This window comes from Artemia sp. Qi Xiang Cuo, chromosome 16 (genome assembly GCF_049724085.1).
Source record: "Artemia sp. Qi Xiang Cuo chromosome 16, ASM4972408v1, whole genome shotgun sequence".
Classification (NCBI taxonomy): domain Eukaryota; kingdom Metazoa; phylum Arthropoda; class Branchiopoda; order Anostraca; family Artemiidae; genus Artemia; species Artemia sp. Qi Xiang Cuo.
Genome location: NC_142809.1, coordinates 40,937,597 through 40,960,249, shown reverse-complemented (window position 1 = coordinate 40,960,249; position 22,653 = coordinate 40,937,597). Strand labels below are relative to the sequence as shown.

Below are 22,653 nucleotides of genomic sequence, written 5' to 3'. Positions count from 1 at the left end.
GAGAGCAGCATTTGGTATAATATCTGCACCGGATGACCTAGCCACTTCAAAACCATATAGAGCCTGCTTAAATTTTGGAGCAGGGTAGTTGATGTGGTCAAGAGTAGTGTCTGTTCTGCACCGAATGACTTAGCCACTTCAAAACCATATAGAGCCTGCTTAAATTTTGGAGCAGGGTAGTTGATGTGGTCAAGAGTAGTGTATGTATGATCAGGAAAGATGGTACTTTGAAACTGCAAAAGTTTGAAAAGTTTGTAACTGCAGTTTTTGAGAGCAGCATTTGGTATAATATCTGCTCCGGATGACTTAGCCACTTCAAAACCATATAGAGCCTTCTTAAATTTTGGAGCAGGGTAGTTGATGTTGTCAAGAGTAGTGTCTGTATAATCAGGAAAGATGTTATTTTGAAACTGCAAAAGTTTGAAAAGTTTTAAACTGCAGTTTTTGAGAGCAGCATTTGGTATAATATCTGCACCGGATGACTTAGCCACTTCAAAACCATATAGAGCCTGCTTAAATTTTGGAGCAGGGTAGTTGATGTGGTCAAGAGTAGTCTCTGTATGATCAGGAAAGATGATATTTTGAAACTGCAAAAGTTTGAGAGCAGCAGTCTTTGAGAGCAGCATTTGGTATAATATCTGCACCAGATGACTTACCCACTTCAAAACCATATAGAGTCTGCTTAAATTTTGGAACAGGGTAGTTGATGTGGTCAAGAGTAGTGTCCGTATGATCAGGAAAGATGGTACTTTGAAACTGCAAAAGTTTGAAAAGTTTGTAACTGCAGTTTTTGAGAACAGCATTTGGTATAATATCTGCACCAGATGACTTACCCACTTCAAAACCATATAGAGTCTGCTTAAATTTTGGAACAGGGTAGTTGATGTGGTCAAGAGTAGTGTCCGTATGATCAGGAAAGATGGTACTTTGAAACTGCAAAAGTTTGAAAAGTTTGTAACTGCAGTTTTTGAGAACAGCATTTGGTATAATATCTGCACCGGATCGACTTATCCACTTCGAAACCCTATAGAGCCTGCTTAAATTTAGGAGCAGGGTAGTTGATGTGGTCAAGAGTAGTGTCTGTATGATCAGGAAAGATGGTACTTTGAAACTGCAAAAGTTTGAAAAGTTTGAAACTGCAGTTTTTTAGAACAGCATTTGGTATAATATCTGCACTGGATGACTTAGCCAATTCGAAACCCTATAGAGCCTGCTTAAATTTAGGAGCAGGGTAGTTTATGTGGTCAAGAGTAGTATCTGTATGATCAGGAAAGATGGTACTTTGAAACTGCAAGAGTTTAAAAAGTTTGAAACTGCAGTTTTTGAGAACAGCATTTGTTATAATATCTGCACTAGATGACTGGGCTAATTCAAGACCCTATAGAGTCTGCTTAACTTTCGGAGCAGGGTAGTTGATGTGGTCAAGAGTAGTGTTTGTATGATCAGGAAAGATGGTACTTTGAAACTGCAAAATTTTGAAAAGTTTGTAACTGCAGTTTTTGAGAACAGCATGTGGTATAAAATCTGCACCGGATAACTGATCCACTTCGAAACCCTATAGAGCCTGCTTAAATTTTGGAGCAGGGTAGTTGATGTGGTCAAGAGTAGTGTCTGTTTGATCAGGAAAGATGGTACTTTGAAACTGCAAAAGTTTGAAAAGTTTGAAACTGCAGTTTTTGAGAATAGCATTTGGTATAATATCTGCACCGGATGACTTAGCCACTTCGAAACCCTATAGAGCCTGCTTAAATTTAGGAGCAGGGTACTTTATGTGGTCAAGAGTAGTATCTGTATGATCAGGAAAGATGGTACTTTGAAACTGCAAAAGTTTGAAAAGTGTGAAACTGCAGTTTTTGAGAACAGCATTTGTTATAATATCTGCACTGGATGACTTGGCTAATTCAAGACCCAATAGAGCCTGCTTAACTTTCGGAGCAGGGTAGTTGATGTGGTCAAGAGTAGTGTCTTTATGATCAGGAAAGATGTTATTTTGAAACTGCAAAAGTTTGAAAAGTTTGAAACTGCAGTTTTTGAGAGCAGCATTTTGTATAATATCTGCACGGGATGACTTAGCCACTTCAAAACCTTATAGAGCCTGCTTAACTTTTGGAGCAGGGTAGTTGATGTGGTCAAGAGTAGTATCTGTATGATCAGGAAAGATGGTACTTTGAAACTGCAAATGTTTGAAAAGTTTGAAACTGCTGTTTTTGAGAACAGCATTTGGTATAATATCTGCACGGGACGACTTAGCCACTTCAAAACCTTATAGAGCCTTCTTAACTTTCGGAGTAGGGTAGTTGATGTGGTCAAGAGTAGTGTCTGTATGATCAGGAAAGATGTTATTTTGAAACTGCAAAAGTTTGAAAAGTTCGAAAATGCAGTTTTTGAGAGCAGCATTTGGTATAATATCTGCACGGGATGACTTAGCCACTTCAAAACCTTATAGAGCCTTCTTAACCTTTGGAGCAGGGTAGTTGATGTGGTCAAGAGTAGTGTCTGTATGATCATTAAAGATGGTACTTTGAAACTGCAAATGCTTGAAACGTTTGAAACTGTAGTTTTTGAGAACAGCATTTGGTATAATATCTGCACCGAATGACTTAGCCACTTTAACACCCTATAGAGGCTGCTTAACTTTTGGAGCAGGGTAGTTGATGTTGTCAAGAGTAGTGTCTGTATGATCAGGATAGACGGTACTTATCTGCTATCAACATCACTCGACAACTCGACAAATCCTTGGCAAGACTTAGTCTTTTCCAAAGAATATTTGTTGGTGGTCATCTCAGTCTGAAGAGAGGGAATGACTGTTTATTTTGAAGCCCCTTGATGCCCTCCACCAGCTCTTTGCTGAAATATTTTAGAGTTAGGTGGCATCATTCTCCTTGTATTGGAGTCAGAATTCGTAATTTTTATGAGCGGCATCACTACGCGGTATCATCGATTTTGATTGCTATTGGAAAAGTTATATTAATATCTAGATTACTTCTTTAATAATTAAGATAGTATTTTCTTTTTTCGTCATTGACTGCAGAGATAACATTAGCCTACTCTATTTACTACGCATTTTAGTAAAAGTTTTATTTTGTCTCTTTCATTTCTTTTAGAATGACAATTGACTTGGCAATACCTCTTTTAGAATATGATCATTTAATTTTTAATTAAATAATTTAATTAATTTCTGCTTGTCTATGTCCCACGAGGCTATGAAACATATTATATCTGACGTGGTATCGCTATCTCAAATAAAACAAAGTTGCACACATCGTCTTGGGCCAACGACGTTGTGCTTGCTCCTGCTCTATCCTTAGCTCTTCAAAGCTAAGAGGGTAAAAAAAGAGGAGTTAGCATTTAATTAGATTAATCCCTTTTAAACATGAATAATACCCAGGTCATCCGATTGGTGTCTATTCATACTCATCAGACAGTTGCTTGGGAGGGTGAATAATAAGGTATTCCTCACTTGGTCCATAGTATATAAAGAGTTTGCTGGACAATAACCAAAAAAACTATTACATACATGTGCCTTAATTGTTGGTAAAAATTGTTTTACCACCAAAGCTCACCAACTGCTCTAAATATTTGATTTTTATTTTAGATTTTGTTCTGTTGCCAAGATAAGAGTTGTTGGCACAGATGTTATTCCTTTCTCAGTCAATCCGTTTTCTGATGTTATGGCTGTAGATGCAATGGAGCCGTTTCGCTTGAAAAACCGCTATATTTCTGCAACATTTGGCGAAAATGGACTTTTAAAGTCTATCAAAGTGCTAGATGACGAAGTAGAACATCCAGTGGAGCTTAACTTTGTTCAATACGGAGTCAGAAGAAGCTCTCCAACCAGTGGAGCATATCTATTTCTTCCAGATGGACCTGCAATTAATGTTGAATTAAGAAGCCCATCTATTCGGATTGTTGAGGGTCCAATCATGTCATCAGTTCACGTTCAATTTGAAGACGGTCTTCATGAAGTAAGAATTGTTGACTCTCCAGGTATGAACTATCTAACTTTCATAGCTGAATCTGGTTTTAACCCTTCCACCCCCTACCTCTGCTCCCTCTGGATGAATTTGGTAAATTAGCCCTTAAAACGAAGGAAACCATGCTCTGCTTAAAAGCAAAAGGTAAAAAGCCCGATGAGTTATATAAGCGCTTCAGGCCTTCAAGCTTACCCTTTTTTCGAAAAAAAAACGAGGAACAAAACGAAAAATGATTAGCCATTAGGTTCTTAGGAGTCTGGTCAGCTAAAATAAACAGGATATCCATGCGTATAATGAACAAAAACAGGTAAAATGAGAGGTTGCGTGCGATCATTCAAATGTTACCATCCAACATTATCTCAACATCCCTTCAGTGCTTAGTATGCCCCTGCAGTTCAAAATGGTATCTGGTCAAATTTCAGGATCTAGTCAAATTTCACAATGTTCAGAAGGTTCAAATATAATCAGGATGAAATAAACAGCGACTTCATACATACATATATTTTAGAGTGGACCTGTCACACCTTATTTAAACCAATCGTACAGGATTGTCGATAAGTTTGCTTAAAGTGTCCAAATTAATTCGGTAATTTACTGGGCATGGACACGCGTCAAAAAAGTATAACTAAAAGAAAACCAACAAAAAAGGAAAAAAAATTGGTGCGCAACTAGTAGCCATTATTAGTGTAACAAGTTTTTTTCGATTCTATTTGAAACTTCGAAGATCAATAATACTTTGAAAATCACATGGAACTTTGGGCCAGGATAGGGCCCTGGATACGAAAAGAAAATTCTTAGCGGAATATGGATGCTACTGGTATCCTTTCATTCTCAGCTTGCCTAGAAATAATAACCTTGGACTTTATTTCCAGAAACAGACATGTTAGCAAATCAAATTTTTATATTATTCTTCAAAATAAGATGTATAAACTTAAGATTACGAAAAAAAAAAAAAAAAAAAAAAAAAAAAAAAAAATGTACTTATATAGAAAAATATGCATTAGTACAATTGTAGTTGTTTCGTATGTTGTTCAGCCTGAATTACTGCCACACCCATCACCCAAAAGCTGTATTTCGTTATTTTATAGAAATTAAAGAGATCAATCCTGAACATCGAATATGCTGGACCGAATAGAATAACTTTAAAATAGATAATGGCGCAACAGTAATAAATACAAATGACGAAGAATCGACATAAGGGCAATATTTCTTAGCTTACGCATGATATCAATTTTGCGAGTGATTTTGGTCGCTATTGCCTTTATATGCTTCTTAAAGCTTAAAATCTTATCTATATATATCCCGCAAACGCATAACAACCTCAACTCTACATTTTATTAAGTTGCCACAGTCTATATCCATTGTTCATGTAGGAAACTGCTGTAAACGGCCATTAATAACCAGGGATGACTCGAGATTATAAAATAAAGTTCATGAAAAAATATCCTATGGTTACAGCAAAGACAAAACTTGGGTAAATATTAGATTATAATTGAAACTGGTTTCTGATACTTAGTATATATTAACAGTTTTTATTTTCAATTTTGTAAATATTTTTTTTAATTCAGTACATAACTGAAATCTGTGTGAAACACATATCTGTATCTTTTGTCTAATATGTGTTGGTCTTGGTCATACCTATAGATTTAGAATGTCAGGTACGATTTATTTTAGAGAGTCAAGAAATTCGGTATTTGTTGGGGCTGGTTGGCACTTCTAAAACATTGAAACATTATAATCTGGCTATATCTAGCTTTCGAGAGAAAGTTGGTTTAAATCTAGTTCACTGGACAAGGTTTTATGTTGATGGGTATGGGCAAACTACTTTCCAATCCAGAGAGGCCAAAAGGTATTTATCAGAAATAGTGTAGTCCCTGAAGGATTGTTTGTTTTTTCTTTTTGTAAAGAGGAAGAAGAAGATTCGGACCATTTTCTCTGGGGGGTAGCCTACCGGGGGCTTTCTCATTTCAGGGAAAAATATTTATATTGGATTCATATGCTGCTTCCTGACATTCTTCAAAGTAGAAACATAACAACAATAACTCGAGTTGGTGTGGATGTAGATAAATGTTTGGAAAGAATTGAAAGCTTTGGTGATTAAGTTATTTTGTTCCTAGATTTCTTTATTTTCGCATTTTAATTGGTTAGGGATTTCCTTGTTTTGTGGATATTTTTCTGTGTAAATGGACCTTGGGCTTTTGGAATACTCTGATCTCTCTATACTTCTTTATTTTTGGATTATTACTAGTCTACAGGGGTGGATCTAGAGCAAAATCTTGGGGGGGGGGGCAGTTTGACAAGGGCGCCAATAATTGACCAAATTGACAATTTTTTTTTAAAGAGCGAAAAACAGAAAAAAGCAAGGCATATGGACGCCAGAAAGTTCGTGAGGGGGGGGGGGTGCCCCCCTGCCAGTGCTAATCTAAATAAAATGAGTTAGCTGAATGTTAGATACACGATTTTTAAGCTTGAGGTTCTTAAAAATCTGTAACATGCTAAGTTTTCAAAAAATAAAAGATGCTTGCGCTCAGCGTTTTTAGGCTTGAAGTGAGCCCCTAGAAAATTATAAATGAAAATGAGGTTTAATCTGAATGGATTTGACTTTATTTTATGCAGGAAAGGTTTTTTTTTAAGTTGGTTCTGTTAGGTGTATCACTTCCTAGCATTTTGATTGAATCTCTGACCCAGACCTCAATATGGGTATCATTGCTGGCATGCCTTGAATTTATCGAATTGTCATCCTGATTCGCTTGTCTTTGTCATTAAATTTTAGCCCAGAACGATTCATGAAAAATACTTCTTTGTTGAACCCGGTGGTCGCATGTTCGAAATCAAAATCGGAATTTGCGTAGATTTACATACATTTTTCTCATGCTTGGTGAAGGAGGAGGTATAGACACGGGCTCTAGGGGGAGCTGGAGAGCCCCTTCCCCCCCCCCCATCCACTGGAGACGGTCAAAATTGTTTAAGAACGGGGAAGCCTTGTAATTTCCAGAAAAGAATGCTTTAAAAAATTAGGTATATTTCCCCCTCTCTCTCTCCTAAAGATTCTCTACTGACGTGCTTCCTTGGAAAAATGATTGAGTACCCTTGCAGAATTGTTTTGAAAATGTGTATCTTAGTAAAAAAAACAACAAATAAATAAAAAAAAATGACACGACACTTTTCTCTTAGTCAGCTTATTAAATTGGTTGTTTTTTTCTTATTAATTAAAAAAAAACTTTCCGAAAAATATGTTTTTCAAAGAAAAGTAATGGCCATTTTAAAATTAAGCTCAGGATATACAAATACCTGTTAAAATTAAAACTAAAAACGACCAGAAATTACTATTAAAGAATAAATGAAACCCAAAACGAACAGAAATTAAATAAACAATCATAGCAAAAAAAATACAAAAATTAATAATATAAATTAATAAATAGATTTTAAATCTAGTAATGCTTAGATTGAATATGAAAATATATCTTAAAACGAAAACAAATATTTTTCTATTAAATTATAAATGAAACTTAAAAAGAAAAGATATTAAATAAACAATCAATGCGAACAAAACATACAATATATATTAATGTAAATGAATAAATAAATCTTAAAACGAGTGAGACTTAAATTTAATATGCAATTCAGGTTTGAATCGAATAAAAGTAACTACCAACAAGAGTTTGTGTATCGCCTCACTGCAGAAGCCTAAAAGCTACTGCGTCATTGGCGCTTTACTGAAAACAATTCTTTGAAATATTTTTACTTTTGTAACTTTATGAAATCAAATATTAATTAAGATTTTAGGGAATAAATATCAGCATATGTATATTAAATTGACAATGCACATTTTTTTTTCAGTAAACTCATTTGAATTTTTTTTCGGTAAAGTACGAATTATACTTTGGTTTTTAAAAAGCATAGAGGTTTTGAACCCTACTCACATTAATTTAAGCTCGTTACTCTAATATCTATTTTAATTTTTGTTCGTTTTCGGTTTCATTTATTTATTGATACTGATTTGGGTTAGTTGTATGCTTGGTAGATTATATGATAGTCCGGACGCCAGGTGTTGAAAATGTGAACCATACCACGACGGAATGGGGCTGCTACGAGAATTAGCCTACCCTCCACCCCCTAAATTGACCATGCGGATTCAAAAATACCAATGGCACTTGCTTGCGAGTGGTGGAACACTCCGAAACTTGACATTTTATTATATTTTGGTGTTCCATGCAAGAAAATACATGTTCCACAAAGTTTGAGGTGCAGTTTTCCGCTCAAATAGAAATGCCTAGAAGCCATAGAATGTTTTCATAACAAACTAACACGATTAGTTAAAAAAAAAATGGAACAGTTAAAAAAAATGGCAAAACTTTATGAGTCTTGAACAGTCTTGGAAAGTATAAACAAAATCAAATCGAATATTAGATATATAATGATATTAATTGTTGAAAGATCAATCAGTTCAAGTTTTTTTTTTTCACTGTAATTTTTATTTTCATTTTCAATGCTGTAAGAAATGGAAAATAATAAATTTGTAATATACGAGTATTTCGTTTTCAGTGAAGCACCAATGACGCAGAAGGCTTTAGGTTTTTACAGTTAAACAAGGGAGCAGTGTCCAAATTTTGCTTGTAGTGAAACTATATTTGTCTTGACCTATTTTGAGAAGAAACAATAAGTTTATATGAATATTTGATGCACGATGATATTGAGTGCTAGAGATTCTTTAATTCGAAATGTTGCCGTAATTTTATTATTTTTGTTTGATGTTAAGCACATACGAACATAATTTCACCATATCTCGTTTCCCGTAAAGCGCAGCTAATGTAGTAGACTCTATGCTTTCACCAAAATGTGACAAATAGGCCCTTGTTTTTAGTTATTTTTATTCTATTCAAAAATGATCTGTAAATTCAATTTCAGTTTCACTTTTTTTAAGATTTATTTATTCATTTACATTAATATATATTGTATGTTTTGTTCGCATTGATTGTTTATTTAATATCTGTTCGTTTTAAGTTTCATTTATACTTTAATAGCAAAATATTTGTTTTCGTTTTAAGGTAGATTTTAAATATTCAATCTAAGCATTACTCGCTTTATGATCTATTTATTCATTTATATTATTACTTGCTGTATGTTCTTTGCTATGATTGTTTATTTAATTTCTGTTCGTTTTGGGTTTCATTTATTCTTTAATAGTAATATCTGGTCGTGTTGAGTTTTAAATTTAACAAGTAATTGTTTCTCCTGAGGATAAGTTTAAAAAGGCAATTAAATTTATTTGTAAAAATTAATTTTCGGAAAGTTTTTTTTTAATTAATTTTTTTTAGTTTTTTATTTAAAAAAGTTTAAAGTTTTTTTTTGGCATGGGGGGGGGGTGCTTACTGGCCGATTATTCTTGACTTTAAAAAACGGATCTAGAACCTTTATTTTTAAATTTTACAAGAATTTAAATCGAATGTGACTTTTATCAAAGTCTATACGATTATACGATAATCTCTTTTATTAGAAATCAAAAGTATGAAAAAGAGAACGCGTGCATAACTTTCTGAGAGCAATATACACCTATGAAGAGATTGAGAAAGTATTTCAAGTAAGAGGGTAGCGACCATTTCCATTTCTAACACATATAGATGATAACCGTTAGGACTTGACCTTATTAGAACTTTGTTTGACAAAACAATTTTGCTCCTATATCAGAGTTTGTATTTTAACCTAATAATTGAATAATTATAACAGATTTCCTATGTGTTCTTCCCATACAAAACCCCTTCCCATAAGCTATAAACCCCTCTTAATAAGTTATGTCCCAGGGCATAACTTACAACGCCTACCCCTGGGCCCTGGTGGGCTGTGTCGACACCGGAGTTTTTGTTATCATATCTTTGAACTATTTCAAAAAAATGTCTATCTCAAAATTTTTATCTGATGCATTGAGGGCGTGGAAGAAGGAGAGGGGCTATTTGCCCTTCAATCTCTTTTGAATCTTAAAAAGTGAACAAGAAATTTCAATTTACAATCAAGCGAACCCTCTCTAAAGTTTATGCGATCATCCTTCCATAAGAAATAATATGAAGGATTCGGAGAATCCTTAAATTACAACCCTTGCCCTAAGGGCTTTGGGGGAGTTATAATCCTCAAAGACATAATTTCCAGAACTTAAAACTACGTTTAATAAAATGGCTGTCTTAAAATTTTGATTGGATGTGTTTGGGGAAAAGGTGAGCGTGAGAGGGGGGTTAGTTGCCCTGAAATCACTTTCGACTATTGCAAAGGGCACTAGCCCTCCGAATTTCCAATCGAATGAGCCTTTTTGAAGTTTTTACGACACCGCCTTCTATAAAAACCTTATATGCCCCCAGGGCATAACTTAAAACTCTTGCCCTGAGGGTTGTGGGGGATTGTCCTCCTCAAAAACATAAGTTCTATCGGGAAATCACCTATGCTGAACAAAATGCCTATCTCAAAATTTTGATTGGATGTGTTTGGGGAAATGATGGGCGTGGGGTGTGGGGGGGCTATTTGCCCTTCAATCACTTTCGACTATCAAAAAGGGCACTAGCCATTTGAATTTCCAATTGAATAAGCCTTTTTTGAAGTTTCTGCGACAACACCTTCTATAAAAACCTAATATTCCCATAAGTCATAACTTAAAACCCTTGCCGAGGGTTGTGGGGGAGTGTCCTTCTCAAAAACATATTTTCTATCTGGAAATCAACTACACTGAACAAAATGGCTATCTCAAAAGTTTGATTTGATGCCTTTGGGGAAATGATGGGCGTAGAGGGGGGGGGCTTGTTTCCCTCCAATCACTTTTGACTATTAAAAAGGGCACTATCCCTTTGAATTTCCAATCGAATGAACCATTTTGAAGTTTCTACGATAACGCCTTCTATAAAAACCTTATATGCCCCCAGGGCATAACTTAAAACCCTTGCCCTGAAGGTTTTGGGGGAGCGTCCTCCTCAAAAACATATTTTCTATCTAGAAATCAGCTACACTGAACAAAATGGCTGGGTCAAAAGTTTGATTGGATGTGTTTGGGGACATGATGGGCGTAGGGGGGGGGGCCCTAGCGGGCCTCGAATCACTCGACTATTAAAAAGGGTACTAGCCCTTTATTTTCCAATCGCATTAGTCTGTTTTTAAATTTCTAAGACAACACCTTTTATAAAAACCCTAAATGCCCCCAGGGCATAACTTAAAACCTTTGCCCTAAGGGTTGTGGGGGAGAGACCTCCACAAAAATGTAATGACTATCTTGAAAGCAACGCTCCGGAACAAAAATAGATATCTAAAAATTTTGATGGGATGTGTCTAGGGAAATGGTGAGCGTAGGGAGGGGGGGCTCGTTACCCCCCAGTTACTTTCGACCATTAAAAAGGGCACTATCCCTTTGAATTTCCAGTCGAATGAACCTTTTTGGAAGGTTCTACGACAACGCCTTCTATAAAAACCTTATATGCCCCCTGGTCATATCTTAAAACCCGTGCCCTGACGGTTCTGGGGGAGTGTCCTCCTCAAAAATATATTTTTTATCTGGAAACCAACTACGCTGAACAAAATGGCTATCTCAGAATTTTGATTGGATGGGTTTTGGGAAATGATGGGCTTGGGGGAGGGGGCTAGTTGCACTCCAATCACTTTCGACTATTAAAAAGGGTACTAGCCCTTTAATTTCCAATCGAATGAGCCTGTTTGAAGTTTCAACGACAACGCCTTCTATAAAAACCTTATATGCCCCCAGGGCATAGCTTAAAACTCTTGCCCTGAGGGTTGGGGAGGAGTGTCCTCAAAAATATATTTTCTGTCTGGAAATCAACTACGCTGAACAAAATGGCTATCTGAAAATTTTGATTGGATGTGTTTGGGGAAATGATGGGCGTGGGGGGGGGCTAATTACACTCCAATGACTTTCGACTATTAAAAAGAGCACTAGCCCTTTAATTTCCAGTCGAATGAGCATGTTTTGAATTTTCTACAACAACGCCTTCTATAAAAACCTTATATGTCCCCAGGGCATAACTTAAAACCCTTGCCCTGAGGGTAGTGGGGGAGTGTCATCCTCGAAAATATTTTTTCTATCTGGGAATCAACTACGCTGAACAAAATGGCTATCTCGAAATTTTTATTGGATGTGTTTGGGGGAATGATGGGCGTGGGGGGGGGGGGCTAATTGCCCTCCAATCATTTTGGACCATTAAAAAGGGCAATAGCCCTTTAATTTCCAATCGAATTAGCCTTTTATGAAGTTTCTACGACAACGCCTTCTATAAAAACCTTATATGCCCCCAGGGCATAACTTAAAACCCTTGCCCTGAGGGTTGTGGGGGAATGTCCACCTCAAAAATATATTTTCTATCTGGAAATCAACTATGCTGAACAAAATGGCTATCTGAAAACTTTGATTGGATGTGTTTGGGGAAATAATGGGCGTGGGGGGGGGGGGGCTAGTTACACTCCAATCACTTTCAACTATTAAAAAGGGCACTAGCCCTTTAATTTCCAAATGAATGAGCCTGTTTTGAAGTTTCTACGACAACGCCTTCTATAAAAACCTTATACGCCCCCAGGGCATAACTTAAAACCCTTGCCCTGAGGGTTGTTGGGGGTATCCTCCTCAAAAATGTATTTTCTATCTGGAAATCAACTACGCAGAACAAATTGGCTATCTCAAAATTTTGATTGGATGTGTTTGGGGAAATGATGGGCATGGGGGTGGCGGGGGGCTAGTTACACTCCAATCACTTTCGACTGTTAAAAAGGGCACTAGCTCTTTAATTTCTAATTGAATGAGCCTGTTTTGAAGTTTTTACGAACCTTTTTTAAAAACGTTAAATGCCCCCAGGACATAACTTAAAACCTTTGCCTTGAGGGTTGTGGGGGAGTGTCCTCCTCAAAAATATATTTCCAATCTGGAAATCAACTACGCTGAACAAAAATGGCTATCTCAAAATTTTGATTGGATGTGTTTAGGGGATTGATGGGCGTAGGGAGGGGGGTGGCTAGTTGCCCTCCAATCACTTTTGACTATTAAAAAGGGCACTATCCCTTTGAATTTCCAATCGAATGAACCTTTTTTGAAGTTTCTACGACAATGTCTTATATAAAACCTTATATGCCCCCAGGACATATCTCAAAACCCTTGCCCTGAAGGTTCTGGGGGAGTGTCCTCCTCAAAAACATATTTTCTATCTGGAAATCAACTACGCTGAACAAAATGGCCATCTCAGAATATTGATTGGATGTGTTTGGGGAAATGATGGGCTTGGGGGGGGGGGCTAGTTGCACTCCAATCACTTTCGACTATTAAAAAAGGTACTAGCCCTTTAATTTACAATCGAATGAGCCTGTTTTGAAGTTTCTTCGACAAAGCCTTATATAAAAACCTTATATGCCCCCAGAGCATAACTTAAAACTCTTGCCCGGAGGGTTGTGGTGGAGTGTCCTCCTCAAAATTATATTTTTCATATGAAAATCAACTATGCTGAACAAAATGGCGATCTGAAAATTTTGATTGGATGTAGTTGGGGAAATGATGTGCGTGGGGGGGGGGAGGTGGCTAGTTATACTCCAGTCACTTTCGACTATTAAAAAGAGCACAAGCCCTTTAATTTCCAGTCGAATGAGCATGTTTTGAAGTTTCTACAACAAAGCCTTCTATAAAAACCTTATATGTCCCCAGGGCATAACTTAAAACCCTTGCCCTGAGGGTAGTGGGGGAGTGTCCTCCTCAAAAATATATTTTCTATCTGGGAATCAACTACGCGGAACTCAATGGCTATCTCGAAATTTTAATTGGATGTGTTTGGGGGAATGAGGGGCGTGGGGGGGCTAGTTGCCCTCCAATCATTTTGGACTATTAAAAAGGGCAATAGCCCTTTAATTTCCAATCGAATGAGCCTGTTTTGAAGTTTTTACGATAAAGCCTTCTATAAAAACCTTATATGCCCCCAGGGCATAACTTAAAACCCTTGCCCTGAGGGTTGAGGGGGAGTGTCCACCTCAAAAATATATTTTTTATCTGGAAATCAACTACGCTAAACAAAATGGCTATCTTAAAATTTTGATTGGATGTGTTTGGGGAAATAATGGCCGTGGGGGGGGGGGGGCAAGTTACACTCCAATCACTTTCAACTATGAAAAAGGGCACTAGCTCTTTAATTTCCAATTGAATGAGCCTATTTTGAAGTTTCTACGACAACGTCTTCTATAAAAAACGTTATATGGCTCCAGGGCATAACTTAAAACCCTTGCCCTGAGGGTTGTGCGGGGGTATCCTCCTCAAAAATATATTTTCTATCTGGAAATCAACTACGCTGAACAAAATGGCTATCTCAAAATTTTGATTTTATGTTTTTGGGGGAATGATGGGCATGGGGGGGCTAGGTGCCCTCCAATCACTTTTGACTATCAAAAAGGGCACTAGAACTCTCGATTTTCAATCGACTGAGCCACTTTTGAAGTTTCTACGACGACCCCTTCCATATGAAGTGCCTCTGGGAAAAAAATAAATAAATAATAAAACATTGGAGCCGCATGGCCTTTACTATAGGCAACGCTACAGCGTTGCCTCTGATATTTTGTTCAACAGTCTGTTTACTATAGCTTGGCCTCAGAGAAGCTATTTTTGGTTCATAATGGACAGTTCGTTTCATAAATTGCATTCGAATGTGTCCTGAGCTTCACGGTTCCTTTCAAATTTGACACTTTGATAAAAAAAAAAAAGTCATCTAATGGATTTGAATTGACTGTGATTTATTGAAAGGACATCAAAGCTTTCAAATTTGAAAGGTCATAAAATTTTCAAATTTGAAAGTGGGTTAATGCTTTTTATGGTTGCGAAACTATTTATTTAATTTATTTTCTCCAAAGTCGTTATCCCAGGGAAGTTTTAACTGAATGAAGCAAACCAAAAAAAAAAAAAAATACTATGAAGTGACATTTTTGTATTTTTATCTTTTCTCTAATAGGAGGAAAATAGCGGGAATTATCTAACATATGAACCTATTTGTTTTTTAGGATACCTATCTATCTTTATTTCATTTAAATGGAGTAACAAAAAAAATGCTATAAATACCAAATTTCAAAATGTTATTTCTCAAATACGCGAAAAATAACATGAATTTCCCAACATACGAGCCTTTTAATTGAATAGCGAAAATGTAAACCAGTCCTGGTATACAAGAACTGTACTTGTTTTTGGCACAAACGTGGAGAAAACTGAAACTCTTGTCAAACAGTTCGTGGTAACGATCTTAAGTAAGGAGCGACTCGGCTCAATAGTAACCGAAACTCTAAAAAATTATATCTATCAATGGCAAAAACTGAATTTTGATATTAATAGATACATCAAAAGAATTAGCTTATTGTGCTGATTCCAAATATATGAGATTCATTAATTTTAGTTCTACCCTTCAGAAGTTACGAGCCTAAGAAAATTTACCTAATTTTTGAAAAAGGGGATAATATCCCAATGAATCTTGATAAAAATTACACCATTTGGTTTAGCGTACCTGAGAACCCTATTGTAGAAGTTTCAAGCTCCTATATACAAAAATGTGGAATTTCTTTATTTTTGCCAAAAGGCAAATCACGGAACGGTGATTATTTGGGCTTTTTTTTGTTTTTTTTTCCAGGGGTGATTGTGTTGAAATAATGATCCAAGATCGAAAGAGGGCGTATTTGAACGGAAATTAAAAGTTATAGTGCTCTTTTTAAGTGACAAAAAGATTGGAGGGCAACTGGCCCCCTCCCACGCCCATTTATTTTCCAAAGTTATCTGATCAAAATTTTGGGACAGCCATTTTGTTCAGTATGGTTTAAAGATCAAATAACTATGTCTTTAGGGATAAAATGACCCTCCACTGTCCGTGAGAAGTGGCCTGTAAGCTATGAAAATTACCCATTGTTTTCGAAATTATTTGTTATATAGACATTTTTCGGGGGGGGGGTATTTTGTGATTGGATTTGATTTCCATTGGAACAATCTTCCTTGGGGAGTGAAATCTCTGGAAGGGGGTGAATTTTCCAACGAAAATCTTACGCTGGGGGGAATTGACAGAAATCCAATGCGAAATTCTTCAATTGTCTTGCATTCTCCTTGCCAACTCAATTTTGCATGTCTTCCAACTCAAAACCCCTATGCTTTCCAAAGCCCAGAACATAATTTGCACTTTACTGAAAAAAAAACATATAAATGTTTTTATTTTTATAACAAAAACATTTATATAAATGTTTTTGTTAATGTTTTTAAATGTTTTTAAAAACAAAAATAAATGTTTTTATTTTATAATGTTTTATTTTATATTTGTTTTTATTTTGTCTTGCATTCTCTTTGCCAACTCAATTTTGCATGTCTCCCAACTCAAAACCCCTATGCCTTCCAAAGCCCAGAACATAATTTGCACTTTACTGAAAAAAATACATATAAATGTTTTTATTTTTATAACTTCAATAAATCAAATAATATTAACATTTTGATTGCTAAATATCAGTATATGTATTTTAAATTGACAATGCAATTATGTTCTGGCCTTGGGAAGGCATAGGGCTTTTGAGCCCTACTCATGTTAATTTCTGCTCGTTTTGAGTTTGACTCGGTTATTTATAGTAATTTCTGTTCGTTTTGGGTTTCATTTATCGATAATGATTTGTGGTAGTTTCACACTTGGTAGAATATTTTGTTTTATTTTTGCTCATTTTTGGTTTAATGGAGTTTTTTACTTTTCTTTGAAAAACTTATTTTGTGGGAAAAGTTTTTTTTAATTAATTTTTGTTCGTTTTATATTGACATGGTGTTTTCAAGGGAAAAGAAAATAATACTTTAAATCTTTTCGTTTTTTTTAAACCTTATAGTTTGGCCTGCTATTTGTATGCTGGAGAAAAATTTTCAGCGATTTTTAACAACATTCTCCCTTTTAAAAATCTGAACACAAATAGTAGTGTTTAATTTAGTTTCATACCTCCTCTAGTTGACCTGAAATAGAAAACTTGATACTATTCGCAAAAAAATCTGTTTACTTTCTTTGATAGCTTGGATAAAATTGCGCTATATTGATTAAGTTTGAATTTAAAGCCCCGAAAGTTTGAATGTAATTCGCTCAGTCGTTCTTGCGATACTGCTGAGATGCCTTATTGGGAATTAGCATTAACACAGTGCATTTTGATTTAATTTTAAGGCAACATTTAGTTTTTAAAAATACTGGACAAATGGGAGGGTGGGCGAGGAAGAAGGACTAGTTGCCCTCCAATCACTTTCGACTATTAAAAGGGGCATTACGCCTTTCTATTTTCAATCAAATGAGCCCTTTTCGAAGTTCCTACGACAACTCCTTCGATACGAAGTGTCCTGGTATAAAAAAAAAAAAAAAAATAATAATACGTTGTACCCACACGATCTTTACTATAAAAATGTCAAGCCTTCCAATCACTTTCTACTATTAAAAAAGGCACTAGCCCTTTCAATTTTCAATCGAATGTGCCCTTTTTGAGCTTCTACGACAACGCTTCCTATAAACACCTTATATCCCCCCAGGGCATAAATTACAACCCTTGCCCTGAGGGCTGTGAGGGGGTTGTCATCCTCGAAGACCCTATTTCCAGAATTTTCAACCACGTTAAACAAAACGGCTATCTCAAACTTTTAAGCGGGAGTATTTAGGGACAAGGTGGGTGTGAGAAGGGGGTTAGTTCCTCGTAATTCGCTTTTAAACGTTAAAAAAGGCACCAACCCTCTGCGTTTCCATACAAATGAGCCAGTTTGAAGTTTCTAAGGCAGCGTTTTCAATAAAAACCTTATATGCCCCCAGTGCATAACTTACAACCCTTGCCCTAAGGGCTGGGGGGTTGTCATAAATAGTCATTGTCACCCTTAGCAATATTTTTTAAAAAGTGTCAAACGCCATCGATGCGTTTTCTTTTTCATTCATAATTTCCTCCCATGAAACTATACTTATCTCTTCTTGAAACTGTTTAAGATTTTCTGACTTAAGATCCATAACTGCTCCATTTTAAAAACCTTTTTTTCCAGTGTCCCGAATTACGCATGCCAAAGGAAGATGGTCAGAACCTGGACATATGATCACGTCGCAATAACTTTTCGGTATAAGATTCGCCGATGAATAAATGTTATCAATAAGGAGCCGACTGACTAGTAACCCTTATCAGTATTTCTGCTGCCGGAAAAAATTTGTGCGACAACCTAAGATTAAAAAAATCAATGTTAAAACTGCTTAAATTAAGAAGATTAAAATTAAAATCACCAATAAAAACCCGATCCAATTTAGTCGCCGCTGTATCGGAAATAAACTGATCAAAATCGTAAAGAAAATCCTCCAGATTAGCCCTAGGTGGCCGGTATACTAAACAAACTAACAGCTTTTTTTTCTCCGAAACTTCAATCTCAATAGAAAAAGTTTTGATCTTACCTTCTATCCAACAATTTAAATCCTTCTTTACTATATATCTTACTCTATCCTTAATTATAAATGCAAGTCCACCCCGCATCATAGAATTTTTTGATTTTGAAACCAGCTGGTACCCTGGAAAAGTATATGGCGGGAGAAAGCTATCCTGTGTAAGAAAAGATTCGCATATACCCAACATATCAATTTTATCAAAACATGAAGTAAGTAGGTTCGACACTTCAGAAAAATTCGACGTGATGTGACAGTTCCACTGACCAATACATAAATCGATATTGTTCACATTAATTACATTACTATTCATAATATCAACATATCTACTATGCCTTATCGGCCTAACATTAGGCCCGTTCTTTTGCGCTAAGATCTCACATCTTTCTGCAAAGATTTCCGTTCTTTTAACTCATCCTTGTTCTAAGAACTTACAGCTCACTGATGTTAGCAAAAAGTATGAAAGACGCCATCTTTCTGCCATATAGAACAATGATGAGAGAACGGATGATATACTCATCATTGTTCTTAGACCGCTGATAAGAGCATAATCATATAAGAGGTTTGCAAAAGAAAGCCACAAGATGTAAGATCTTACTGCTAAGATTCCACTTTTAAGCTTTCTTTTTCAAAAGATGCAAGATCTTATCACAAAGATGAGTGAAAGAATAGCCCTATTAACTTCAGCGGGATCATTTGACACTCGAGATAATAATACGTCATCGATACGAAATGGATTATTTTCCAGCGACTTCAAATGCCAAGGGTTAATGCACGAAGCAATTAACCTATATTTAACTTCACTGACAACAAATGATTATGTGTCCCTGGTTGACGGAGGACAAAACCTATGAATGGAAAACTAATGCTAAACTGTAAAAAATAAATGAAAAACCAATATTACGTAACTAAAATTACTACAAGCAGGAATAAACTCATGAAGATATGCTAACCAATAATATATGCAAAAAATGACGCGCGCATCAGAAGATTTCTTCTAGCGACCAGAGCCTCCGTGGTGAAGAATCGCTAGTTTCACGAACAAAAATTTGACCTTGATCGGACCAGACACAGTTGTTCCCAAATTCATCTCTAGCCGTGTTTAGAATATCACGCTTCTTGCGCGTAAGGTTTTCGCACACAAAGATCCCGCTTTTCGCAAGTTTAGGCTTAGCTTTGCAGCTAGACTTTGCAATCTCTTTGTTACGGAGCTTCACTATAACTGGCGCTACTCTTTCAGGTCTGCTTGTCCGCTTGTTATTCAGGCTCAGTCTATGTACACTAATAATATCGGAGTCGGCAATATTTACAAGGCCCATTTTTTCACGGATCACACTCCGCATGGTGCTGTTTATGTCGACCGTAGCGGGCTGCTTGACACCATGAAATAGAAGCGAGTCCAGTTTCCCCTCTTGTTCAAAATTGTCCAGTTTATTTTCTAAATTACGACTTTATCTTCAAGTAAATCAATCTGATGCTTGATTCCTTTGAGGGATTTTTCCAGAAAACAAATATCTGGGGGTATATTCCACAGTGATTGCATCACAGATCTCAGAGCCAATAATTTCTATCGGAAAGTTACCACCACCTCGTTCATTTGATTTTCCCTGTACCTTGTGCTGAATATCCTTCCTAATGTTCTCTTTCATTTGAGTGATTTCCTGCTCAGACGCTACCAATTGAGCTCGGAAGTCCACTCACATTAGCAGACGCGCTATTGGCAGATCTGTTCTTATCTGTGCCACTTTGATTTTTATCTTTTTTCAATACATCGAGATAAGTTTCCGGTAAAGATCGAAGTTGTTCGAACGCTTTCTTTACTCCTTTCGCGATTTTCTTGGATGCCTCCTCTTTGTTACTCTTGTAATCTACGAGTTGGCCCTCTACGATGAGTTGCTGATCTTGTGACCCATAACGTAATACTCGATACTTTGTTGAACTCGTTGTAGTCTTCATCGTCTCAATAATCCTGTTTGACCAGAAGGGGGTACCCCACAAATCGTGCTAAAGCTATGCACCTGTCTTGAACTGATTAGATGGGGGAGCCATTACGAAACTGAATAAAGTTGCTAAACAAAGACATACACGCAAGGAGGCTTTTTAATTCCCCCCAATTTCCAATAAACGCCTTCTAAATATCCAAATTAAAGCTCTGAATCGTAACCACAAGTATTCACAGGAATTGAATCAGCAGTACGTCTTTACTGGCTCTACCGTCTTTACTGGAGTTGTTAGAAAGAGTCAAACTTTAGCGTAAAGAGCGAGGTGTTGAGGAGGGGACAGTCCCTTTTATATACGGAAAAATTTCTGTTCGTTTTAAGTTTTAATGCCACTTCTTACTTTCAGTTAAAAAGAACTTTTTTTTTATTTAATTACGTGTCAGTAGCGAATTGTTTCATTCATTTGAAATCCACTATTCACTTTGTAAAAAGTATTTAATAAAAATACAAATTTTTTCAACTGGATGTAAGGAGCAAAGTTAACACTTCAAAAGAACTGAAATTGTTCCGTAAATGAAGGGAGCTGTCCTCTCCTCGCTCGTTGCACTAAAGTTTGATAGGGCTTTAAAAAACCTTCTTATTCCAATTCAATGGCCCTCATATTTCAGTAGTTGTTCTTAAGGAATTGGGATAAAAAGTCTAACTTAGCGTAAAACCGAGGAGTTAAAAAGGTGGCAGTTTCCCTCCAGGGGTGAATCTCCAGCATTTTTATTGGGGGGGGGGGGCAAAAGGGGTCCAGATCTGGATAGTCATAGGGTATGGGATGTATAGTATTTTTTTCTCCTTATTATTGGGGGGGGGGGGGCCTAAACGACGCACTTGCTTTCCTCATATATGGAATAATTTCTGTTCGTTTTCACTTTTAATGTTACTCCTTTCTTTAAGTTAAAAAAATGTATTTTTTTATTCAGTTTCTGGTAGTTTTTGTAATCATGCCCAGGTCTAACCGAGATCTGATGTGGGGTACCGGCCCTATAAACCGTAGATTCCCTGCTGTTAAATTGTATGCATCAATTATTGCAAATTGATTGGTATCGCTCCGCTTTTTCATTTTTTCAATGTAAGAATTAAAATTTCGGACAAAATTGCGAATATCTGGTTAAAAAATTTTTATGAACTGTAGTTTTGTTGAATAAGTTCTTTAAATTATTTTTACTACAAAATTCGGTTGGACCAAGGGGGGTATTGTTGTTCATATGGATGAAAATTCGTAGCGATTTTTAATTTTCCACGTGGTTGAAACCAACGTCACCTCTGTAATAGGGTTCTCTGATATTTAAATATATTATATATAAATATGTAAGAGAAATATTACCATTCAAAACAGCTGAAAATAAAGCTCCTTGTAGCACTTGCCACATCCCCAAGAAATTTCCTTGTGAGGCTCATGATCCCCCCTCCCTCTTGCCTATTCCACATCTGTGCCGGCAGGCTTGTTAATTTGGTATTTTATGTTGATTAGAAAAGATTGTTGCATTGGAAAGGGTCTGTTACCCCCCCCTCTTCTTTCGCATTAATAATAAAGGCTTAGATATTAAAAATTATTCCTTAGAATCAAAAGGGATTAGCTCTGGTTAAAGAAATTCCCAAGTAGCATCTGAATTGCAGATGCTAGGTTAGGTAGAAAACGCTCAGTCCTGTTGTCCTGCCGCAACTCCCTCCTAAAGCTCGTTCTTTATTTATCTGAAGACTCAAATGAGAGTTAGAATTGTTTGGCATTAAAATGCACTCTTTTAGGTATCTGCCCCTCCCCCTCCCCAACAACAAAATGACCCATCGCTTTTCCTTCATGATAGCGGATGCGTACTTAAACATCCCCGTATGTAATTTTATTGAACATGAAGTAAATCCGTTTAGTTAAATGAAGCTTTTAATTAAATGTCGGAAACACTTCTGCAATAATAAGAGAGGTATCATACCGCAACACCGTTATTCAGGCTTGGTATATTTGAGAGATTGATCCCTACACCCCCCCCCCCCCCTACACTCCTCCAATATCCCATTCTATATTTACCCGAGGTCTAGGCAAGTTAGGCAATTTGGGTATTGAAATATGCTATTCTAGGCATCACCCCTTCCCAGCTGCCCCACCACTCTCTGCCTCTCCTTCATAATAGCTACTGCGCAATCATACATCACTAAAAATAATTTCATGAAAAATCAATTGAATCAACTTAGTTAAATCAAGCATTGAGATAAATGTTCACACTAAGTACTTACCTCGTATTAAGTACGTTACTTTTTATTAACGGATGCACCACCACGCTGCACTAC

The 22,653-nt window shown here is 36.4% G+C and overlaps 1 protein-coding gene across 1 annotated transcript in view; it reads left to right on the top strand.

The window, feature by feature from the left end:
- The window catches only part of LOC148942908 (alpha-mannosidase 2-like), a 322,023-nt gene that overhangs the window by 196,341 nt on the left and 103,029 nt on the right, over window positions 1-22,653 (top strand). The window contains exon 14 of the mRNA XM_089102392.1: window positions 3,596-3,987. Coding sequence (XP_088958518.1) covers window positions 3,596-3,987 — 392 coding nt within the window. The remainder of the gene's footprint in view (window positions 1-3,595; window positions 3,988-22,653) is intronic.